The 18,977-nt window shown below is 50.2% G+C and overlaps 1 protein-coding gene across 2 annotated transcripts in view; it reads left to right on the top strand.

Annotated features, from left to right (window-relative positions):
- The window catches only part of PolE2 (DNA polymerase epsilon subunit 2), a 149,581-nt gene that overhangs the window by 103,213 nt on the left and 27,391 nt on the right, over positions 1-18,977 (top strand). The window contains exon 11 of one of the 2 annotated variants that reach the window (XM_068353917.1): positions 4,223-4,399. The exons of the other annotated variant lie outside the window; for it this stretch is intronic. Within the exon in view, the coding sequence (XP_068210018.1) occupies positions 4,223-4,399 (177 nt within the window). The remainder of the gene's footprint in view (positions 1-4,222; positions 4,400-18,977) is intronic. 2 annotated transcript variants of the gene reach the window in all.

Genomic DNA, 18,977 nt, shown 5'->3' with positions numbered 1-18,977 from the left:
GCGTCGGGACGCTGTGGCCGAGCGGTTCCATCATAAGGTACCCAGTGCAGAGACTAGCAGGCTCAGACACTCTTCTGTTCTCGGTAAGAGCCTGTTTGAGCCTAAGGACGTGGAGCTCACTGCTGAGAGGTGGAGGAGATCCAACCAGGATTCTCTCATCCACAGGGCCCTGACATCGAGGCTCTACAAACCTCCAGCAGTCCAGCAGCGCCGTCCGGCTAAGGACACAACGAAGACGACCACCGCAGCGAAGCCCAAGGTGTCTAAGCCCTTTCCTGCCAAGAGCAGAAGAGGCAAGAAGTCCTCCAGGGGAGGCAAAAACCCTAGAGGTACCAGCCGAGGCCGGAAACGCTAGGATTGGCAATCCCCCTGCATGTCCACCAGTGGGGGGATTCCTACAGAGTTGCGCGACAAGGTGGCAGCAACTCGGGGCGGATGCCTGGACGATCTCCGTGATCTCTCTAGGTTATCGCGTCCCGTTCACAGCCTCTCTACCTCCCCTGACAGCGAATCCAGTGTCTTTGAGCTCTTTTGCCATGGGATCGGCAAAAGGGCAGGCCCTCCGGGCTGAAGTCCAGACCATGTTGGAGAAGGACGCTCTCCAGGAGGTTGTAGATGGGTCCCCAGGCTTTTACAGTCGACTCTTTCTTGTGAGAAAGACGTCTGGAGGCTGGAGACCAGTCATCGACCTCTCGACCCTGAACAGGTTTGTCAAGCAGACTCCATTCAGCATGGAGACGGCAGACACGGTCAGACTTGCAGTGAGACCATGAGACTTCATGTGCACACTGGACCTGAAGGACGTGTACTTCCAGATCCCAATCCATCCGTCTTCAAGGAAGTACCTGGTAGACAACAAGATCTACCAGTTTAAGGTGCTGTGTTTCGGTCTCTCCACAGCTCCTCAGGTGTTCACCAGAGTATTCACCATCATCTCTTTGTGGGCTCACAGGATCGGCATCCGTCTCCTTCGTTATCTGGACGACTGGCTGATCCTAGCGGACTCGGAGGCAACCCTTCTTCGCCACCGAGATAGACTCCTCGAAGTTTGCCAGGATCTGGGGATCGTGGTAAATCTCGAGAAGTCCTCCCTGCAGCCCTCTCGGAAACTGGTATAGCTAGGCATGGTCATAGACACCAATCTCCACAAAGCCTTCCCATCAGACGAAAGGATAGCAAGGCTGAGGAAGGTTGCGAGACCTTTCCTCAATCGAGAAGAACTCCCAGCCCAATCGTGGCTTCGTCTCCTCGGCCACCTCTCCTCCCTGACCCGTCTTGTTCCCAACAGTTGCCTCAGAATGAGATCCCTCCAGTGGCGACTCAAGTCTCGGTGGAGTCAGGGACACGACTCCCCGGACACCTTGATCCCGATGGGACCTGCGGAACGGGCGGACTTTGGTTGGTGGGTGACAGACGAGAATCTACGAAAGGGAGTGGACCTTCTCGTCCCTTCCCCGGATTTGATGCTGTTTTCGGACGCATCAAACAAAGGGTGGGGGGCCCACGTTCTGAGCCACAGGACCTCAGGCCTGTGGTCAGAATCAGAAAAGTACCTTCATATAAACCTGCTAGAAATGAAGGCCGTATTCCTGGCACTTCAGAAGTTCCACCAAGTCCTGGTGGGCCACTCTGTGGTGGTGATGAGCGACAACACCACAGTCGTTAGCTTATATCAACAAGCAGGGAGGAACCTCTTTGGAACAGCTATCCCATCTTGCAGTAGAGATCCTGAGATGGTCCGAAGTCCACTCGATTTCACTAGTGGCTCGCTTCATTCCAGGCAAAAGGAATGTGCTCGCCGACAGTCTGAGCAGAGCGACGCAGATAGTGAGTACCCAGTGGTCTTTGGATCCTCAGATAGCCAACAAAGTCCTGACTTTGTGGGGTTCCCCGATGGTGGATCTGTTCGCTACGGCGCTGAACACCAAGCTCCCGCTGTACTGCTCCCCAGTCCCGGACCCCAAGGCTCTCTGGCAGGATGCCTTCCAACAACGGTGGGACAACGTCGATGTGTACGCCTTTCCCCCGTTCAGTCTGATGAGGAGGGTACTCAACAAGACCAGAGCATCGGTCAATCTCTCAATGACCTTGATAGCTCCGCTATGGCATCATGCAGAGTGGTTCCCGGACCTTCTGCAGCTCCTCACGGAGATCCCGAGGGAGGTCCCTCCACGTCGCGAGCTACTCAAACAATCACACTCCAACATCTACCACAAAGCCATAGCTTCGCTTCGACTTCACGCCTGGAGACTATCCAGCATCTCCCTACAGAGAGAGGATTTTCGCAACAAGTTGCGAACAGGATGTCTGGCCACCTGCGCAAGTCATCCGCAAGAATCTACCAGGCGAAGTGGCGAGTTTTCTGTGGTTGGTGCCGTGGAAGGGGTATCTCTCCCCTCGATGCCACTTTACCAGCAATAGCGGAGTTCCTCGTTTATCTGCGGGAAGAAATGCGCCTTTCAGTCTCGGCAGTGAAAGGCTATCGCTCAGCCTTAAGTCTTGCCTTCAGGCTCAAAGGAATGGACATTTCCTGCTCGCTGGAATTGTCTCTCCTCATACGGAGTTACGAACTTACCTGCCCTTTTGTCGGAAGTGAGACCTCCTCCTTGGAACGTGGTTCGAGTTCTCAGGTCTCTTAAGAGACCTCCCTATGAACCATTACGCCAGGCTTCTGATCGCCACCTTACCTGGAAGACGGTGTTCCTGCTAGCTTTGGCCTCGGCCAAGCGAGTCAGTGAACTTCATGGTCTCTCCTACGACGTCGCCCATTCAAGGGGATGGGGGGAGGTAATGTTCGGCTTCGTCCCTGAGTTTGTTGCCAAGACTCAGAAACCGGGAGTGCCGAACCCAAGGTTCGACTCCTTCCAGGTTTCGAGTCTCCGTTCTGTAACAGATGACCCAGACCATCTCCTACTGTGCCCAGTCAGGAGTCTGAGGTTGTATCTTAAAAGAACAGCTGCAGTTCGCCCCCAGGTGCGAGCTTTGTTCGTGAGCACCGGGGAGACTAAGAGGAGGGTCACAAGGAATACTATCTCGGCCTGGATTCGCAAGGTAATTCATCTGGCCTTGAATCCTGACCCTCCTCCGTCACGTCGCCTTAGGGCCTTCAAGAAGAACTTTTCGGGGACGCAGGTCCTGCAAGCTGGGGTGTGGAATCGTCAGACCACCTTCACGGCCCACTACTTGCAAGACGTGACACACAGGAGGCTCGATACGTTCTCTATCGGCCCTGTGGTGGCTGCACAACAGCTGGTCTAACCTCAGGCTCCTTATTGGACAAGTAGCAGAAGGTTGAGGGCATTGTTACCCGGCTTTAGTCTGTGTGAATGAAAAGATCTGTCTGGCCCTTTTCTTTTCTTCATCCTCTCCTCTCTTGGAGAAAGCTGCATCCTGGGTCCTTTGCACAGCTGACCTCGAACCTCTGCAGGTAAACCATGCTTCCTTGTGTTCCTAGTATTAAGTTGTAATACTGTCATGTCCCCATACCCTGACGAGGTGGTATTGGGAGAGTCCTAGCCTAGATTTCCATTTGAAGAACTCCAGGTTAACTTCCTAGTACGAGTCACTGCTCACCTTCACACACAGCTTACGTAGGCTGCGGCAGTCTCACAACTGCCAGCGAGGAGCAGGGGCCCCCTCAACCCATGAGTTCATTCAAACTCGGGTTCGGGGTCCCCGGGCAAGCCAAAGTCAGTATGGCAGGGTACTTACCACCCTTCCTAAGGGTTAAGTCACCCCATGTAAATAGCGTGGCTTGTATTTCAGTTACGGAACAAATGACAAATTCGTAGATAATTTGTATTCTTCCCAACTATACAAACCTTAGCTATTTACACATGTGCCCACCAGCCCTGTCCCCAAGATAAGTCCTACCTCTAAGTAAAGTGAGTCTTTCACCTGTGTGTGTGAGGGGGGTTAGCAAGCTACCACCCCCCCCCCCCCCCCCCCCCGCTAACTAGCGGAGGGGTAGGAAACCCTCGTTAAAACTTTTATAGCTCGTCATTCAGCTACGCCGAAGTAATTACCCCATGTAAATAGCTAAGGTTTGTATAGTTAGGAAAAATACAAATTATCTACGAATTTGCCATATTATTCATTAATTCTCAAAGTTTACTTATTTTTTAGGACTGTAGCTTAGCTAGTAGTAGTAGTAATAATAATTATAATTTTAGTGATTCCCTCATCTATTAGAAAGAATAAAAGAATAACTTTTGCAATTCAGTTTGCAAAGACACTTGTTTGCCAAGGACATCTGTCTGCTCTGCCTTTACACGTACTACCCGTCTACTGGGGGATGGACCACTGCCTGTCGCTTCATCCTAGCCCTGATGTTATTATTACTGCTGATAAAGGAGATTCCTTCACAACAACATACAATCATACGATTGTGACTAATCCTGTGAGTTACTGTATTGTTTTTTTTACTAGATTAATACTCTAGGCAATATTGCTTTTTTTTTCTTGGTTTCAGCTGTTGCTAAAATATATATCCCCTGTAAATAGCTCAAGGTTTGTATAGTTAAGAAAAATACAAAATGTTTCCAAATTTGTCATGTTTGTTGTTTTCAAGCACTCTATAGACCTAGTATGAATAAATATAAGTAATTTTGCAAAATCATGATGCAGTTAAACTTGGACTTACGTAATTATTATGTGTTAGAATGTAAGAAACTGAGGTTATATTTTTTAGATATTAAACGTAGCCGGTGGATATACATACTGTACAGGTATTGCTCGACTTACGACCTATGCGACATACGACTATTCGACTTTACAACCATTTTTTCAGGGTGATGATGTCACAAGTTTATCGGAAATAGGACAAATATTTCCTTGAAAATAATCTATTTTCTTGTATACATATAAAATGATTTATCTTGGTAAATTATTATTTTCTTTTGTTAATATTCAATATTTATTTTCAGTTAAAAATACATTAAGAAAAGTTTTAATATCTGTCGAGTTCATATTATGTCTGGTGACGTCACATTTGAGGGTCTGTATCGGTTGTCATGAGTACTACGTAGCGTAAATTTGACTGTACGCTACTTTTTTAATCTCTGATAATGGATCGATGTTTATCTAAAGAAAATATACTATTACTGTAGAGCAAATATTTTCTTGAAAATAATATTTGTTCTGTAATCAAAATACAAACCCCGCTATTTACATAGGGTTTACTTTTCGGCGTAGCTGAAATGACGAGCCATTAAGATTTTAATGAGGGTTAACTACCCCCCGCTAGTTAGCCTGGGGTAGGCTACCCCTCCCCCCCACACACCTGTGAGTTTTGGCTCGGACGAAGACAGACGTTGCTGTTTTTCGTCCTCGTTAATGACAGCCTTAATTTTCTTTTGTCTTTTTCTAGTGCTGTGTGCTTGGAAGTTGGCCTCGACCTTTTGTCATCGTTATGCGCAAGTGCCCTGGACTCGCTGGCTGCCCTTTTGGGACCTTTATGTCAGCGGAGGACACCGATCCTCACACCCTTTGCCCACAGTGCCGAGGCCGACGGTGTGATAGTGAGAATATGTGAGGTGAGTGCAGGGAGTGGTCTGCCTTCCAGTGGGAGAAGTTCGGCCGCCGGCGTAAGATGAAGTCTAAGAGAGACTGTTCTCCTTCAGGGGCAACCTTGAAGTAGGAGGGCTCCAAGGACTCCTCTTTCGCCGCCCGAATCTCCCCCGAAGCTCCCGCTCGAGCGGTCTCTCCTGAGAGGCTGCCGAGTGGTAACGCAGGCCCTAGTGGTGTTTCCCGACCTCGGGGTGCGGGAGAGGGCGTTGCCTCCCTTAGCGTGGCAGCTCCCTCTTCTCCTCCGGGGGAGGATGATTTGGATTTTGAGGAATTTGACCAGACTGTTGCTAATGATGATTTGTTTCAGCTTTTGGCTTCCTTGGGGCTTAAGGGCATGCCCTCCAAGGAAGCCCTGTTTGACCTGATACAGTTGGGGGCTGCGGTCAAACAGTCCTCGGTAATACCGGAGGTATTCCCTTTGGATTTTGTCGTCACTGTTTTGGCCGACCCTTCCGACGGGTCTGGTCAAACCCTTGATAATGGTCCTGTTGCGGACGTTGCTGATGGACCTCCTCCTCCCTTCGAAGATCCTCCGAGGGGGGAGGTGAGTCCCACGGTCTCTCCTGCAGGCGGCTCTTCCTCTAGGGGGAGTGCGCTGACAAAGACTCCTCTTCGGAGGACTGATGACCCGGACTCCCTTCCTCGTGGTCGTATTCGACGTAAGGCCCGTAGGCCTCTTCGCAGCATAGGGCTTCCTTCTCCCTATAAAGGAGTTAGGAGGCGCCTCTTTGGGTTGTCCTCTCCTTGATCCTCCCCCGAAGGAGGAGCCTCCCCGTCAGGAGCAGCCCGTCACAGCAGCGCCCCTTGACCTCTCCGCGGATCGTTCGCGATCCCCGACGCCTGCCAGGCCTTCCGACCTGCCTTCTCCGTTCCTGGCCGCAGATGCAGTTTGGGCGCCTTTTCATCCTGTTATCCAACAGGCACCGATCCCTTCGGGGTTAAGGGACTCTACCCACGGTGTGGGTAAGTCCCTTGCGCATCAGGGTTCCGCTGCGCGCCCACCTGCGCGTTCGCGTGCAGTAGCGCTCAAGCGCTCCCAGAGTCAAAGTCTTCGGACTTAACTCGCCAGCGCTCTCCTGTTCGGCAGCGATTACCTGCGCGGCAGCGATCACCTGCTCTCCAGCGCTCGTCTTCTCGTAGGTCTCCTGCGAAGCAGCGCCCTCGTGTTCCTGATGTGCGCATTGCGCGCCATCGTTCTCCTGTGCGCAGCCGCGCTATTGATCAACCTGTGCCTGTTGCGCGCCACCGTTCATCATCTCGTCCATGATCGCCTGATCTGGACTTAGGCAAGGGTACTAGCCTGTCGCCTCGCCCGCGCGCCCCTGTGCGCCCTTCTGCTCCGGCGCAACAGCGAGCTAAAGCTCCTGTTCGCGAGCGTTCGCCTGCGCGTTCTCCCACCTCTTCAAATGTGCGCGGAAACCTTGCTGCGCGCCAACGTTCTCCTGCGCGTTCACGTGATCACTCGCCTGTGCGCAAGCGCTCTCGCCCTTCCCAGCCTGATCGCCCCAGGCCTACGACTCGCCTGCGCGCAGTCGTTCGCCTGTTTGTGGTTCGCGTCTTCGTTCTCCTGAACGCACGCGATATCGCTCGCCATCGCGCCAGCGCTCTCCGACGTGCCAGCGCTCCTCGCCTGGCAAACGCTCGCCAAGTCGCTCGCGACTTCTTTCGGGTTCCCCTACGCGCCACCATCGATTGCCTAATGCTCAGCGCACACCTCGCCCGCGCGGTCTCGTGCTCCTTCACGTGCGCGCCAACGCGTTCCCTCACCGATGCGCCAGCGTGATCGCTCGCCATCATGCCCTTTCGCCTACGCGCCCGCGCACCCACGCGCCGTCTCGCCCGCGAGCGTACGTGCCCACGCGCATTCTTCCACACGCGGCAATGGGCCCGCGCTTCGGAAATCGCCCGTACGCGATTCCTTAAATGCGTTTTCGCGTGAAGACCGTCGCGATTCCCATTCCCGCAGGGAACATCAGTGCGACCAACCGACAGGGACACGGACTTCCAGAGCAGTCTCTGGATCGCCTCCGTGCAAGCGTAGGTTTTCTCACCAGGACCAGGACCAGGAAGGATCTACGGAGAGGTCCATGTAACACACTCTTTCCTCTTCTTTTCAGGCAGGCCCCGTGGTGTCCACTCCGAAGAATCAGGAGATCCCCTTCCCTCCAGCGGGAATAACCGACACTGTGTCAGTTACTCGCCAGCCTTGGTTCCATCACATTATGAACGCGGTGGCCCAGGCTGTGAAGCCTGCCCTCGTTGATATGGGACTTAAACCAACGGCAGGCTCTCCCCCGCTGAAGAGAAGGAGAGGAGTGGACTTCGTGGTGACTTCTCCTCGGGTGAAGTTGGCTCCCTGGAGGTCGGTTAGGAGGACTCCTACGCCTTCTCCTACGCGTGCTGTTTCTCCTTCTCCTGTGGACGTGTTATCTCCTTCCTCAGGAGAGTCCAGCGAGGCAGGGTTATCTCCCACGGCACCAATGGGAGGAACCCCTCCTCTTCGGAGAGAAGGTGCTCGCGAGGATGCCCCCTCTCGGACCTCTTTACTGGAGTCCTGTTTTCCTCCTAGGAGGGAGCCCAAGGACTCCAAGACGGTTCCTAAATAGTCATCCAGGATACGTCCAGAGCCAACTAAAGCCCAGGAGGATGTCCACGTTTCTCCCCAAGATGAGCCTTTGGGGACCGGAGACTTAGCTGCCAGTCCGCAAGGAGGAGACCAGTTCGAGTCGGAGCACTCTTTCTGGCAGGTCCTAAGCTTGATGAGGCAGCTCAACAAGTTTAAGGACCCGGAGACTGCCCCTCGTCAGGGCAAGGACACGGTGCTAGACGAAGTCTTTGGCACCCAGAAGCCCCCAAGTCCAGCGCAGCGTTGCCTTGGTCCAAAGGGGTGAAAGGGGCCAGGGATAGAGTCGAAGCCCAGCTCTCCGAGCTCTCCTCCTCCGGTCGTTCTTCTGCCGGGTTCAAACTCCTCCCACCTCCTCGAGTACATCAGAGGAGGTACTTTGAGATCACGGGGGAGTCCAGTATGGTCCTTCCGCTCCACCATTCCGTGGAAGAGCTGACCAGGGGAACTCCTCTCGAGAAGCTCTCCGCCCGGCAAGTGACGTTCTCGGCGTCAAGAGATCCTGAACCTTGAGAAGGTCGGGAAGAGTGCCATGCAGGCAACTTCGTGGCTGGACGTTTGGCTGGGATCTCTGGGCATCCTATTGCGCTCTGAAGATCTGTCCAAGGAGAGCAATAGGAAGGCTTTGGAGACCTTCCTCCTCTCGGGCACGCGTTCGATCGAGTTCCTCGCTCATCTGGGAGCTAACCTGTGGGCTAACTCAATCCTCAAGCGTCACGACGCAGTGACCGAGAGGTTCCATCCGAAGGTCCCCGCCATGGACATCTGCAGGCTCAATCACTCCTCCATTACTCGGAGGGATCTGCTCGAGCCCAAGGATTTGGAACGAACAGCCGAGAGGTTGAGGAGATCGACTCAAGATTCTCTTCTCCAGAGGGCCCTGACATCTCGGCCCAACAAGCCTCCGGCACCTCAACAGCAACATTATTATTATTATTATTATTACTATCAGCCTTGCAAGACATCAAAGCAGGCTCCGGCAGCTAAGACAGAGGTGTCTAAGCTGCAGCCCTTTCAAACCAAGAACAGAAGGCGCGGCAAGTCCTCTAGGGGAGGTAAGAATCCTAGAGGCAGCGGCCGAGGCCGCAAGTGCTAGGATTGGCGATCCCCCTGCGTGTCCACCTGTGGGGGGATGCCTGAAAAGTTGCGTGCACAGGTGGCAGCAACTTGAGGCCGATTCTTGGACGGTCTCTGTGGTCGGCCAAGGTTATCGCGTCCCATTCACGACATCTCCACTTCCCCTGACAGCGAATCCAGTGCCGCTGAACTCCTATGCCATGGGATCGGCAAAGGGGTTAGCCCTTCGGGCAGAAGTCGAGACCATGCTCAAGAAGGATGCTCTCCAGGAGGTCGACGACGGCTCCCCAGGCTTCTTCAGTCGACTCTTTCTTGTAAAGAAGGCGTCTGGAGGCCAGTCATCGACCTCTCAGCCCTGAACAAGTTTGTCAAGCAAACTTCGTTCAGCATGGAGACAGCAGAGACGGTCAGACTTGCAGTGAGACCGCAAGACTTCATGTGCACACTGGATTTGAAGGACGCGTACTTCCAGATCCTAATCCATCCGTCTTCCAGGAAGTACTTGAGATTCAGCCTAGACAGCAAGATCTACCAGTTCAAGGTTCTGTGTTTCGGTCTCTCCACAGCTCCTCAAGTATTCACCAGAATGTTCGCTTTGATTTCGTCTTGGGCGCACAGGAACGGCATATGTCTCCTCCGTTACCTGGACAACTGGCTGGTCCTGGCAGACTCGGAGTCGGCCCTTCTTCGACATCGAGACAGGCTTCTGGAGGTTTGCCGAGACCTGGGGGTCGTGGTAAACCTCGAGAAGTCCTCTCTACTTCCGACGAAACGACTGGTATATCTAGGCATGATATTAGACACCAATCTCCACAAAGCCTTTCCATCAGACGACAGGATAGCAAGGCTAAGGAAGGTCGCAGAACCTTTCCTCAGGCGGGAAGAGCTTCCGGCCCATTCGTGGTTGCGTCTTCTAGGTCACCTTTCCTCCCTGGCACGTCTAGTTCCGAACAGCCGCCTCAGGATAAGATCCCTACAATGGCGGCTGAAGTCCCGGTGGAGTCAGGGCTCCGATTCTCCGGACTTTCGGGTCCCTATTGGACCCACGGAACTGACGGACCTTCGGTGGTGGCTGGACGACGTGAACCTCCGGAAGGGAGTGGATCTTCTCGTCCTCCCCTCAGAATTGACTCTGTTTTCGGATGCGTCAAAAGAAGGGTTGGGGGCCCACATTCTGAACCAGAGGATCTCAGGCCTCTGGTCAGAATCAGAAAAGTACCTCCACATCAACCTGCTAGAAATGAAGGCAGTTTTCCTGGCTCTTCAATAGTTCCAACGGACCCTGGCGGGTCACTCCGTAGTGGTGATGAGCGACAACACTACGGTAGTGGCTTACATCAACAAGCAGGGAGGTACCTTTTCTCGACAGCTATCACATCTTGCAGTAGAGATTCTGAGGTGGTCCGAAGCCCACTCGGTCACACTTTCGGCTCGCTTCATTCCAGGCAAGAGGAATGTGCTCGCCGACAGTCTGAGCAGAACGACGCAGATAGTGAGTACCGAGTGGTCTTTGGATCCTCAGATAGCCAACAAAGTCCTGACTTTGTGGGGTTCCCCGACAGTAGATCTGTTCGCGACAGCCTTGAATTCCAAGCTGCCCCTGTACTGTTCTCCTGTCCCGGACCCCAAGGCTCTCTGGCAAGATGCCTTTCAGCAGAGGTGGGACAACATCGACGTTTACGCCTTCCCACCTTTCTGTCTGATGAGAAGGGTGCCCAACAAGACCAGATTATCGGTCAATCTCTCCATGACTCTTGTGGCTCCGCTATGGCATCACGCGGAATGGTTTCTGGACCTTCTGCAGCTCCTGACGGAGCTTCCGAGGGAACTCCCCCCACGACACGAGCTACTCAGACAACCACACTGCAACATCTTTCACAGGGCCGTAGCGTCCCTTCGGCTTCACGCCTGGAGACTATCCAGCATCTCCTCACGGAAAGAGGATTCTCGCAGAAGGTTGCGGACAGAATGTCTCGCCACCTACGCAAATCCTCTATCGGAGTCTACCAGGCGAAGTGGAAAGTCTTCTGTGGTTGGTGTCGTGGGAGGGGTATCTCTCCACTCGATGCCACTATTCCAGCAATAGCGGAGTTCCTTGTGTATTTACGGGAGGAAATGCGCCTTTCAGTTCCAGCGGTGAAAGGCTATCGCTCAGCCTTAAGCCTGGCGTTTAGGCTGAAAGGAGTGGACATTTCCTCTTCGTTAGAATTCTCTCTACTCATACGCAGCTATGAGCTTACCTGCCCTCAGTCAGAAGTAAGACCTCCTCCTTGGAACGTGGTTCAGGTCCTTAGGGCTCTGAGGAGAGCCCCGTTTGAACCATTATGCCAGGCGTCTGATCGCCACCTGTCTTGGAATATGGCTTTCCTGCTTGCTTTGGCATCGGCCAAGCGGGTAGGTGAACTTCATGGTCTTTCTTACGACGTCGCCCATTCAAGGTGATGGGGGGAGGTAACGTTCAGGTTCGTCCTGAGTTTGTTGCCAAGACTCAGAATCCTGGGGTGCCGGACCCTAGGTTCGACTCCTTCAGGGTGACGAGTCTTCGTTCTGTAACAAGTGATCCAGACCATCTGTTACTTTGCCCAGTAAGGTGTCTGAGGCATTACTTGAAGAGAACAGCTGCAGTCCGTCCTCAGGTGCAAGCGTTATTCGTAAGCACAGGAAGGACAAAGAGGAGGGTCACCAGGAACACCATCTCAGCCTGGATCCGGAAGGTTATCCAACATACCTTGGATCCTGACCCTCTTCCGTCACGCCGCCCTAGAGCGCACGATGTCAGGGGCATCGCTACGTCCCTGGCATTCAAGAGAAATTTCTCTGTGACGCAGGTTTTACAAGCTGGGGTGTGGAAGCGTCAGACGACGTTCACAGCCCACTACCTGCAGGACGTGACCCACAGGAGCTTCGACATATTCTCTATTGGCCCTGTGGTGGCTGCATAACAGCTGGTCTAACCTCAGGCTCCTTAATGGACAGGTAGTGGAAGGTTGGGGGCATTGGTACCCGGTTTTAGTCTGTGTGATTGAAAGAGTATGTCTGGCCCTTACTTCTTTCCTCATTCTCCCCTCCCTTGGGAAAGCAGCATCCTGGTCCTCGCATAGCTGACCTCAACCTCTGCAGGTAAACCATGCTCCCTTGTGCTCCTAGTATTAACTATGATACTGTTTGCGTCCCCCATACCCTGACGAGGTGGTATTGGGAACGTCCTAGCCTAGATTTCTATCCAAAAAACTCCAGGTCAACTTCCTAGGACGAATCACAACTTCCTCCACACACAACTTATGTAGGCCGCGCATCCGTAGCAAGCTTCGGAGAGTGCGAGGTGCAGGGACCCCCTTTCTCGAGTGCTGCTCACTCGGTTTTCGGGTCCCCGGGTAAAGTCAAAGCCAGTAAGGCTGGGGACTTTCCGCCCTTCCTAAGGGGTAAGTCACCCTATGTAAATAGCGTGGTTTGTATTTCGGTTACGGAACAAGTGACAAATTCGGAGATAATCTGTATTTTTCCTAACCATACAAACCTTAGCTATTTACACATATTTTCCCGCCAGCCCTGTCCCCCAAGTCAAGTCCTACCTCTTAAGTGAAGTGAGACAACTCACAGGTGTGTGGGGGGGGGGGGTGGTAGCAAGCTATCCCTTCCCTACCCCCGGCTAACTAGTGGGGGGTAGTTAACCCTCGTTAAAATCTTAATGGCTCGTCATTTCAGCTACGCCGAAAAGTAAACCCTATGTAAATAGCTAAGGTTTGTATGGTTAGGAAAAATACAAATTATCTCCGAAGTTGTCATACATGTATTTCCTTTTTCATTATAAAAATAAAATACTTTTGTGTTAAGTTAGTATTTTCTTTTAATTTCTTGCAAGAAACAAAGAAAATTAATTTACATTTTTATGAATAGTACTTACCTGGCAGTTATATATATATAGCTGATATCTCTAAATCGGCAGAATTTTTCAAAACGAGACAACCGCCTTGTGGTGGTTGAGAGGTAGGTGGTCACACCCGTCACAGGGTGGTCCAAGGAATCATTCCCGTATCCAAGACTTCAGTTCATCTCTGCCGGCTGGATCGAAAACATCGTCGGTCCACCATTGAGAGTTTTTCTAATCATTTTCCCTTCATCGCTTTTTTGGACTTCGTTTGGTGAAGTACACTGATTTAGGGATTTGGCAATCGTGTTTTGTTATTATTATTTACTTTGTTTATAATGAGTGAAAACTTAATTTTCGTGTTTGTGCGAGTGATGTATGCAAGGTGAGGTTACCAAAAGTGTCGGTTGATCCTCACAGTTTGTATGCAGAGGTTTTGTTTGTGCACTATATTTTAGGTGCAAAGTTTTTAATCCTGATGACGGAAATACGTTCCGCCAACTCTATGATGTCACAGTCGTGTGACATAATCTTCATTGTTTTTTCATGTAAAGAATGGGAGGAATTCCACTTATATAAGTTTTTTAACTTTTAATGTAAAGTTTTAAAGAAATATTTGTCCTTTTAGTATTTGTTCTTTAAATATCGATCTAATTTCATAAATTATATAGAACTAGCATATGGTTAATTTACGCTGTTAGTTCTCGTTACTATCGATGCAGTCCCAACATGCCTTGGTAGCGTTCTTTTCGATATGGGAATTAAAGTGTTGGCTCTAATACTCCAACAACAACGATATGGGAATTCTGGTTTTAGTAGTATTTTCATTTATATGTTCCTATTGTTTACATTTATATATATAGATACGTTATTGCTATATCTGTTCTTTTTATCATTACAACTCGCTTGTTTTTGAAAACCCTTTGAATTAATTGTGGATTACATTTGTTTTCCCTTTTTCTGTTCATTTTAATCTTTAACGTATAACTTTCCCGTCGTTTGTATGTAACTACCGGGTAGGTATTAATGACATATAATTTTACCGGTGGTTATATGTAACTACCGGGTGAGTGTGTTCAACATTTATTTTTAATCTCAACTCTTGCCCGGTGGTTTTTCTTTTTGTGACCGCCGGGTAAGTATGTTTGAAAGTTTATTTTATTATGGAAATGTCAGTTTAATATTTTATAAAAATATTTTGTTACAGTTTATATAGCAAGTACTAGTGACGATATTGCTTTCTCATTCAAGCCCGTGGCAGCAGAATAAGTTCTCTCACAACGGGCAGGACTAATTATGGTCTTTTGTGTAAGAGTTTAACAGTGCAAGTTTCAGTGCTAAATTAGGCATTGGATTCATTCAGCACAGTGGACGTCGTTTTCCTAGCCTTAGACCTCTTCCAAGCTCCCCGGTCCATGGGAGAAGGAATGTCGAACAGCGAAAGGAAACGAGAGGCGTTAGCTCACGAGCAAACGCCCTCGCGAGCGTTCCTGTTAACGTTCCCAAAAATGCTCGCCCTTGCCATGGGAAAGCAAAGAGCGTTGGATGTTAAGATTCTTTCACTGCTTTTAGAGTTTCGCATTGCATCACTTTTGATTTTAATGGCAATACTATAAGTCATAGATATTCGCTGATAATATCAATGCTTACAAACCATCATTGACTCTGTTTTTGTCCCAGAGCGCCAGTCGGCCTTATGAACCCTCTGGTCGGAACCGAACGCGCCGAGCAGCGTAATGAATATCATTTTGCCTCAACACTCGGCTCTAAGTCTTTCAAGACAGGACGATCGGCGCCTCGTCTTTCAGGGCGAATGCAGCCTCGTTCTTTCAGGGCGAATGCAGCCTCGTTCTTTCAGGGCGAGTGCAGCCTCGTTCTTTCAGGGCGAGTGCAGCCTCGTCTTTCAGGGCGAGTGCAGCCTCGTTCTTTCAGGGCGAGTGCAGCCTCGTTCTTTCAGGGCGAGTGCAGCCTTGTCTTTCAGGGCTAGTGCAGCCTCGTCTTTCAGGTCGACTGCAGCCTCGTCTTTCAGGGCGAGTGCAGCCTCGTCTTTCAGGTCGAGTGCAGCCTCGTCTTTCAGGGCGAGTGCAGCCTCGTCTTTCAGGGCGAGTGCAGCCTCGCCTTTCAGGTCGAGTGCAGCCTCGTCTTTCAGGGCGAGTGCAGCCTCGCCTTCCAGGTCGAGTGCAGCCTCGCCTTTCAGGTCGAGTGCAGCCTCGCCTTTCAGGTCGAGTGCAGCCTCGCCTTTCAGGTCGAGTGCAGCCTCGCCTTTCAGGTCGAGTGCAGCCTCGCCTTTCAGGTCGAGGGCAGCCTCGCCTTTCAGGTCGAGGGCAGCCTCGCCTTTCAGGTCGAGGGCAGCCTCGCCTTTCAGGGCGAGGGCAGCCTCGCCTTTCAGGGCGAGGGCAGCCTCGCCTTTCAGGGCGAGGGCAGCCTCGTCTTTCATGACGATAGGACAATCGCCTCTTCGTTCTTTCAGGGCGACGACACGTCTTATAAGATCTTTGTCAAAGGATGACTTTAGTGATCACTTTTCTCCTGTTGAATTATTTGAGGTTAACAGAAGGAGAGGATCCCAAGTTCTGTTGCTCCATGTTCCCCACCCTCTGAGTTTTCACGTGGTCATTAATGGAGCTTTAAGAATATATTAATTTTTATTTCTTGAAACAGAAACCTATAATGCCAGCTTCCTTATCAGATAGGCCAGGATAGCAAGGGTGGAGGTCTAGCCACGTTTAGGTCGAAGACCTTGTGGCAGCCCCACAGAGATTTTTTACGGCCCCCTTGGTGGATTGCTGAGTCTCTTAAAGAATACAGGCAATGAGGCTGGATAATTTTGAAATCAGAGGTCATTATTAAGGTACGTAATTCTCCTTTTTTTTTTCTTTCTCTCTTCCCCCTCAAGAGTTGGTCAAAGACAGGTTTTGGTGTCTTAATCCTAACAACAGTAGGAGCCAGACTTAGCTTCTTCTGGCGAGCCTGGGAGAGGAGAGGAGCAGACCTTCGGTCCGTGTTTTTACTTAGGATGGATGCGAAATCTTTTTCCTAGTGAATCCTCCTTTGTTAGTTACTCCGATAAGACTTTCCTGCCTAACCGACTTAGCAACTTCAATGTCTCTCTTTTGGGAGAGGGAGTCTTTTGTCCGGTCCTGGACTTAAATACTCTTTACGCCTTCGTTCAGAAGTCAAAGTTCTCCATGAAGACATCAAATCTTTGGAGAAGAGGGGAGCAGACCTTTGGTCAGTACTTCTTCTGAAGGAGGATTACTTTTTCCTTTTATAGGGAAACCTCCTTTAGTTTTTAGCTACAACGATTCTCTCTCTCAGTTCTAGAGAGGAGTCTAAGTGGCAGGCTATGCCATCAAACTTTATCTGAGGTTTGTTTACAAGAAAGAACGGGTGTAGAATGGGTCAGTTTCGGGCCGTGTGTTTTGGTCTCAGCTCCGCCCCTCTAATGTTCACGTAACTTTTGCTTAATGTAGCAGAATACTGCACTCAAGAGAAATCAGAGCGTCCCTGTATCTGGATTTTTAGATAACGTTGAGCCTATCAAATAATTAGGTCTTCCTGTCAACAAGAAGAGTCTCTTCTGACACCAGGACGCTCAGCACCACGTATTTTAGAACGTTCAGCGTCTCGCTCTGTTAACCTCTCGACTCCACGTCTTACAGGACGATCGGCGCTTCGTCTTTCAGGACGCTCGACGTCGAAGTTCTAGCATGAGGCATGACTTTGAACATGAGAATCTAGGACTTCGTGATGACACTAGTCGAATCGTATGTCGAGATCAAGGACGCCTTCGTTCTGATCTCTTGGATCTAGAAAGGAGGTTTGTTCGAGGGCAAGAAACATCGGGGCAAACATGCTCAGCAGGAAGAGACTTGTTTTTCCCTCAAAATGGTCTCTCAACCCGCAAGTCTGTCAGTCTCTGGATGTTGTGGGGCAGACCTGTAACAGACCTTTTTGCCTCCAACTGGAAGAAGAGGACCCCCTACTGCTGCTCCCTAGTCCTGGACGAGGAAGCTGTAGCAGTGGACTCCTTCTTGATGGATTGGACGGGGGTGGACATGTTTGCGTTGCCCCCGTTCGAGATCATCAATCTGGTTTTCAGGAGATTCGCTCTCCGCGATTCGGGGCTAATGATCCTAGCGGCTCCATTCTGGCCTGCAAGGGAATGGTTTTCGGAAGTGATGGGCATGTTGATGGACTTCCCAAGAAGACTTCGGCGAGTCCAGATCATCTTCAACAGCCCCACTTCGAGAGGTATCATAAAACCCCCCTTGCTCTTCAGACTGACTAGAAGCTTGTCAGATCTCGAGGCTTTTCGGCACAAGCGACGAAAGCTATCGCCAAAGCAAGGAGGATCTCTTCACAAAGAGTCTACCAATCTAAGTGGGAGACCTTTAGAGCTTGGTGCAGGCAGCACAAGTTTTCCTCAACCACTACCTCTCTGAGCCAGATTGCAGACTTCTTCTTGTACCTCAGACAGGATGCTTAAGGTGGCTGTATCTACCATCAATGGATACAGCCGTCTTTAGGCATAGAGGCTTAGAGTTGTCCCAAAATAAAGATTTGCAGGATCTCATTGGGTCTTTTCAGACGACGTAATAGGTTCTCTTAAACCTGGATGTGGTGTTCAAGTTTCTGTGCTCAAAGAAATTTGAACCTTTCTCGCTAGCCTCTCTTCGAGTTGTAACGAAGGAAACCCTCTTCCTTATGATTCTAGCGAATGCCAAAAGGTCAGCGAAGTCCAGGCAATTGAGAAGGGAGTGAGCTTCAATTAGGATAGGGCAGTTTGTGCCTTAAGGTTCATCTTTCTCTTAAAGAGCGAGAACCCTTCGTAACCCTGTCCTACGACGTTGGATGTCATTAACCTTACGATCCTAGTGGGTCAAGAGAAGGAAAGACTCCTCTGCCCAGTTAGGACCCTCAAAGCTTTTTTGGCTCACACTATGAAGTTGAGCTGTGTATCCAACTTGTTATGGTGTTCAGTGAAAGATCCACCAAAAACCCCTGTCTAAGAATGCTTTGTCCTTTTTTCCTGAGGGAAAAAATTAGGGAAGCCCACCTCTTATGTGAGGAGGAACACTTCGCCCTGTTGAAATTACGGGCTCACGAAGTGAGGGCCATTGCTACCTCTCTGACATATCAGGAATATATGTTTGTTAGGCTATTCATGGATGCAATTTTCTGGAGGAGCAACTCTGTCTTCGCTTCTCATTAACTTAGAGAGGTGAGAGGTGACTTTGGCAAGTGCTATACCTTGGGCCTATACATAGCTGCGGTTTCTGTATTAGGCAAAGGAGTTGATAACCCCACTCAACCTTAGCTTATATGCATGTATGAGGGTTTGTGTTTTTATGATAGTCTAAGGACTTCGTCTTGTGGTACGGTTCCCTCAGTCTAGATAGATAGTTTATGTCCATGATGCAGGGTTAGGTGGTTAGTTTTAGTAAGGTTGCAGTTTTTATTATATGGGACGAAGGTAGTTTCTGAAGTCTAGTCAAGTTGTTGGTCTTATCCCTTTGACAGACTCAATTGAGTTTTTTTTCCAGCATTGCAGGCTTACACTCCTAAGGGAAAGTCACTCTTGAGGCTGTACCTTTGAAATCAGCTACCTTAGCAGGCAAGGAATCAAGGTGTTTTTATCTCCTACAACTCTTTTGTTGTTTCCCCAACAATGTTTACTGTCTGTTTCCCTCCTCCAAATGTGTGAATCAGCTATATATATATAACTGCCAGGTAAGTACTATTCATAAAAATGGAATTTTTATGATAAAACAAAGTTTTATGAATACTTACCTGGCAGTTATATATATATTCGAAGGCCCACCCACCTCCCCTCAGGAG

The sequence above is a fragment of the Palaemon carinicauda genome, chromosome 30 (genome assembly GCF_036898095.1).
Source record: "Palaemon carinicauda isolate YSFRI2023 chromosome 30, ASM3689809v2, whole genome shotgun sequence".
NCBI classification, from domain to species: domain Eukaryota; kingdom Metazoa; phylum Arthropoda; class Malacostraca; order Decapoda; family Palaemonidae; genus Palaemon; species Palaemon carinicauda.
Note: the sequence above shows the minus strand (reverse complement) of the source record. Positions and strands in the feature narration are given on the sequence as shown.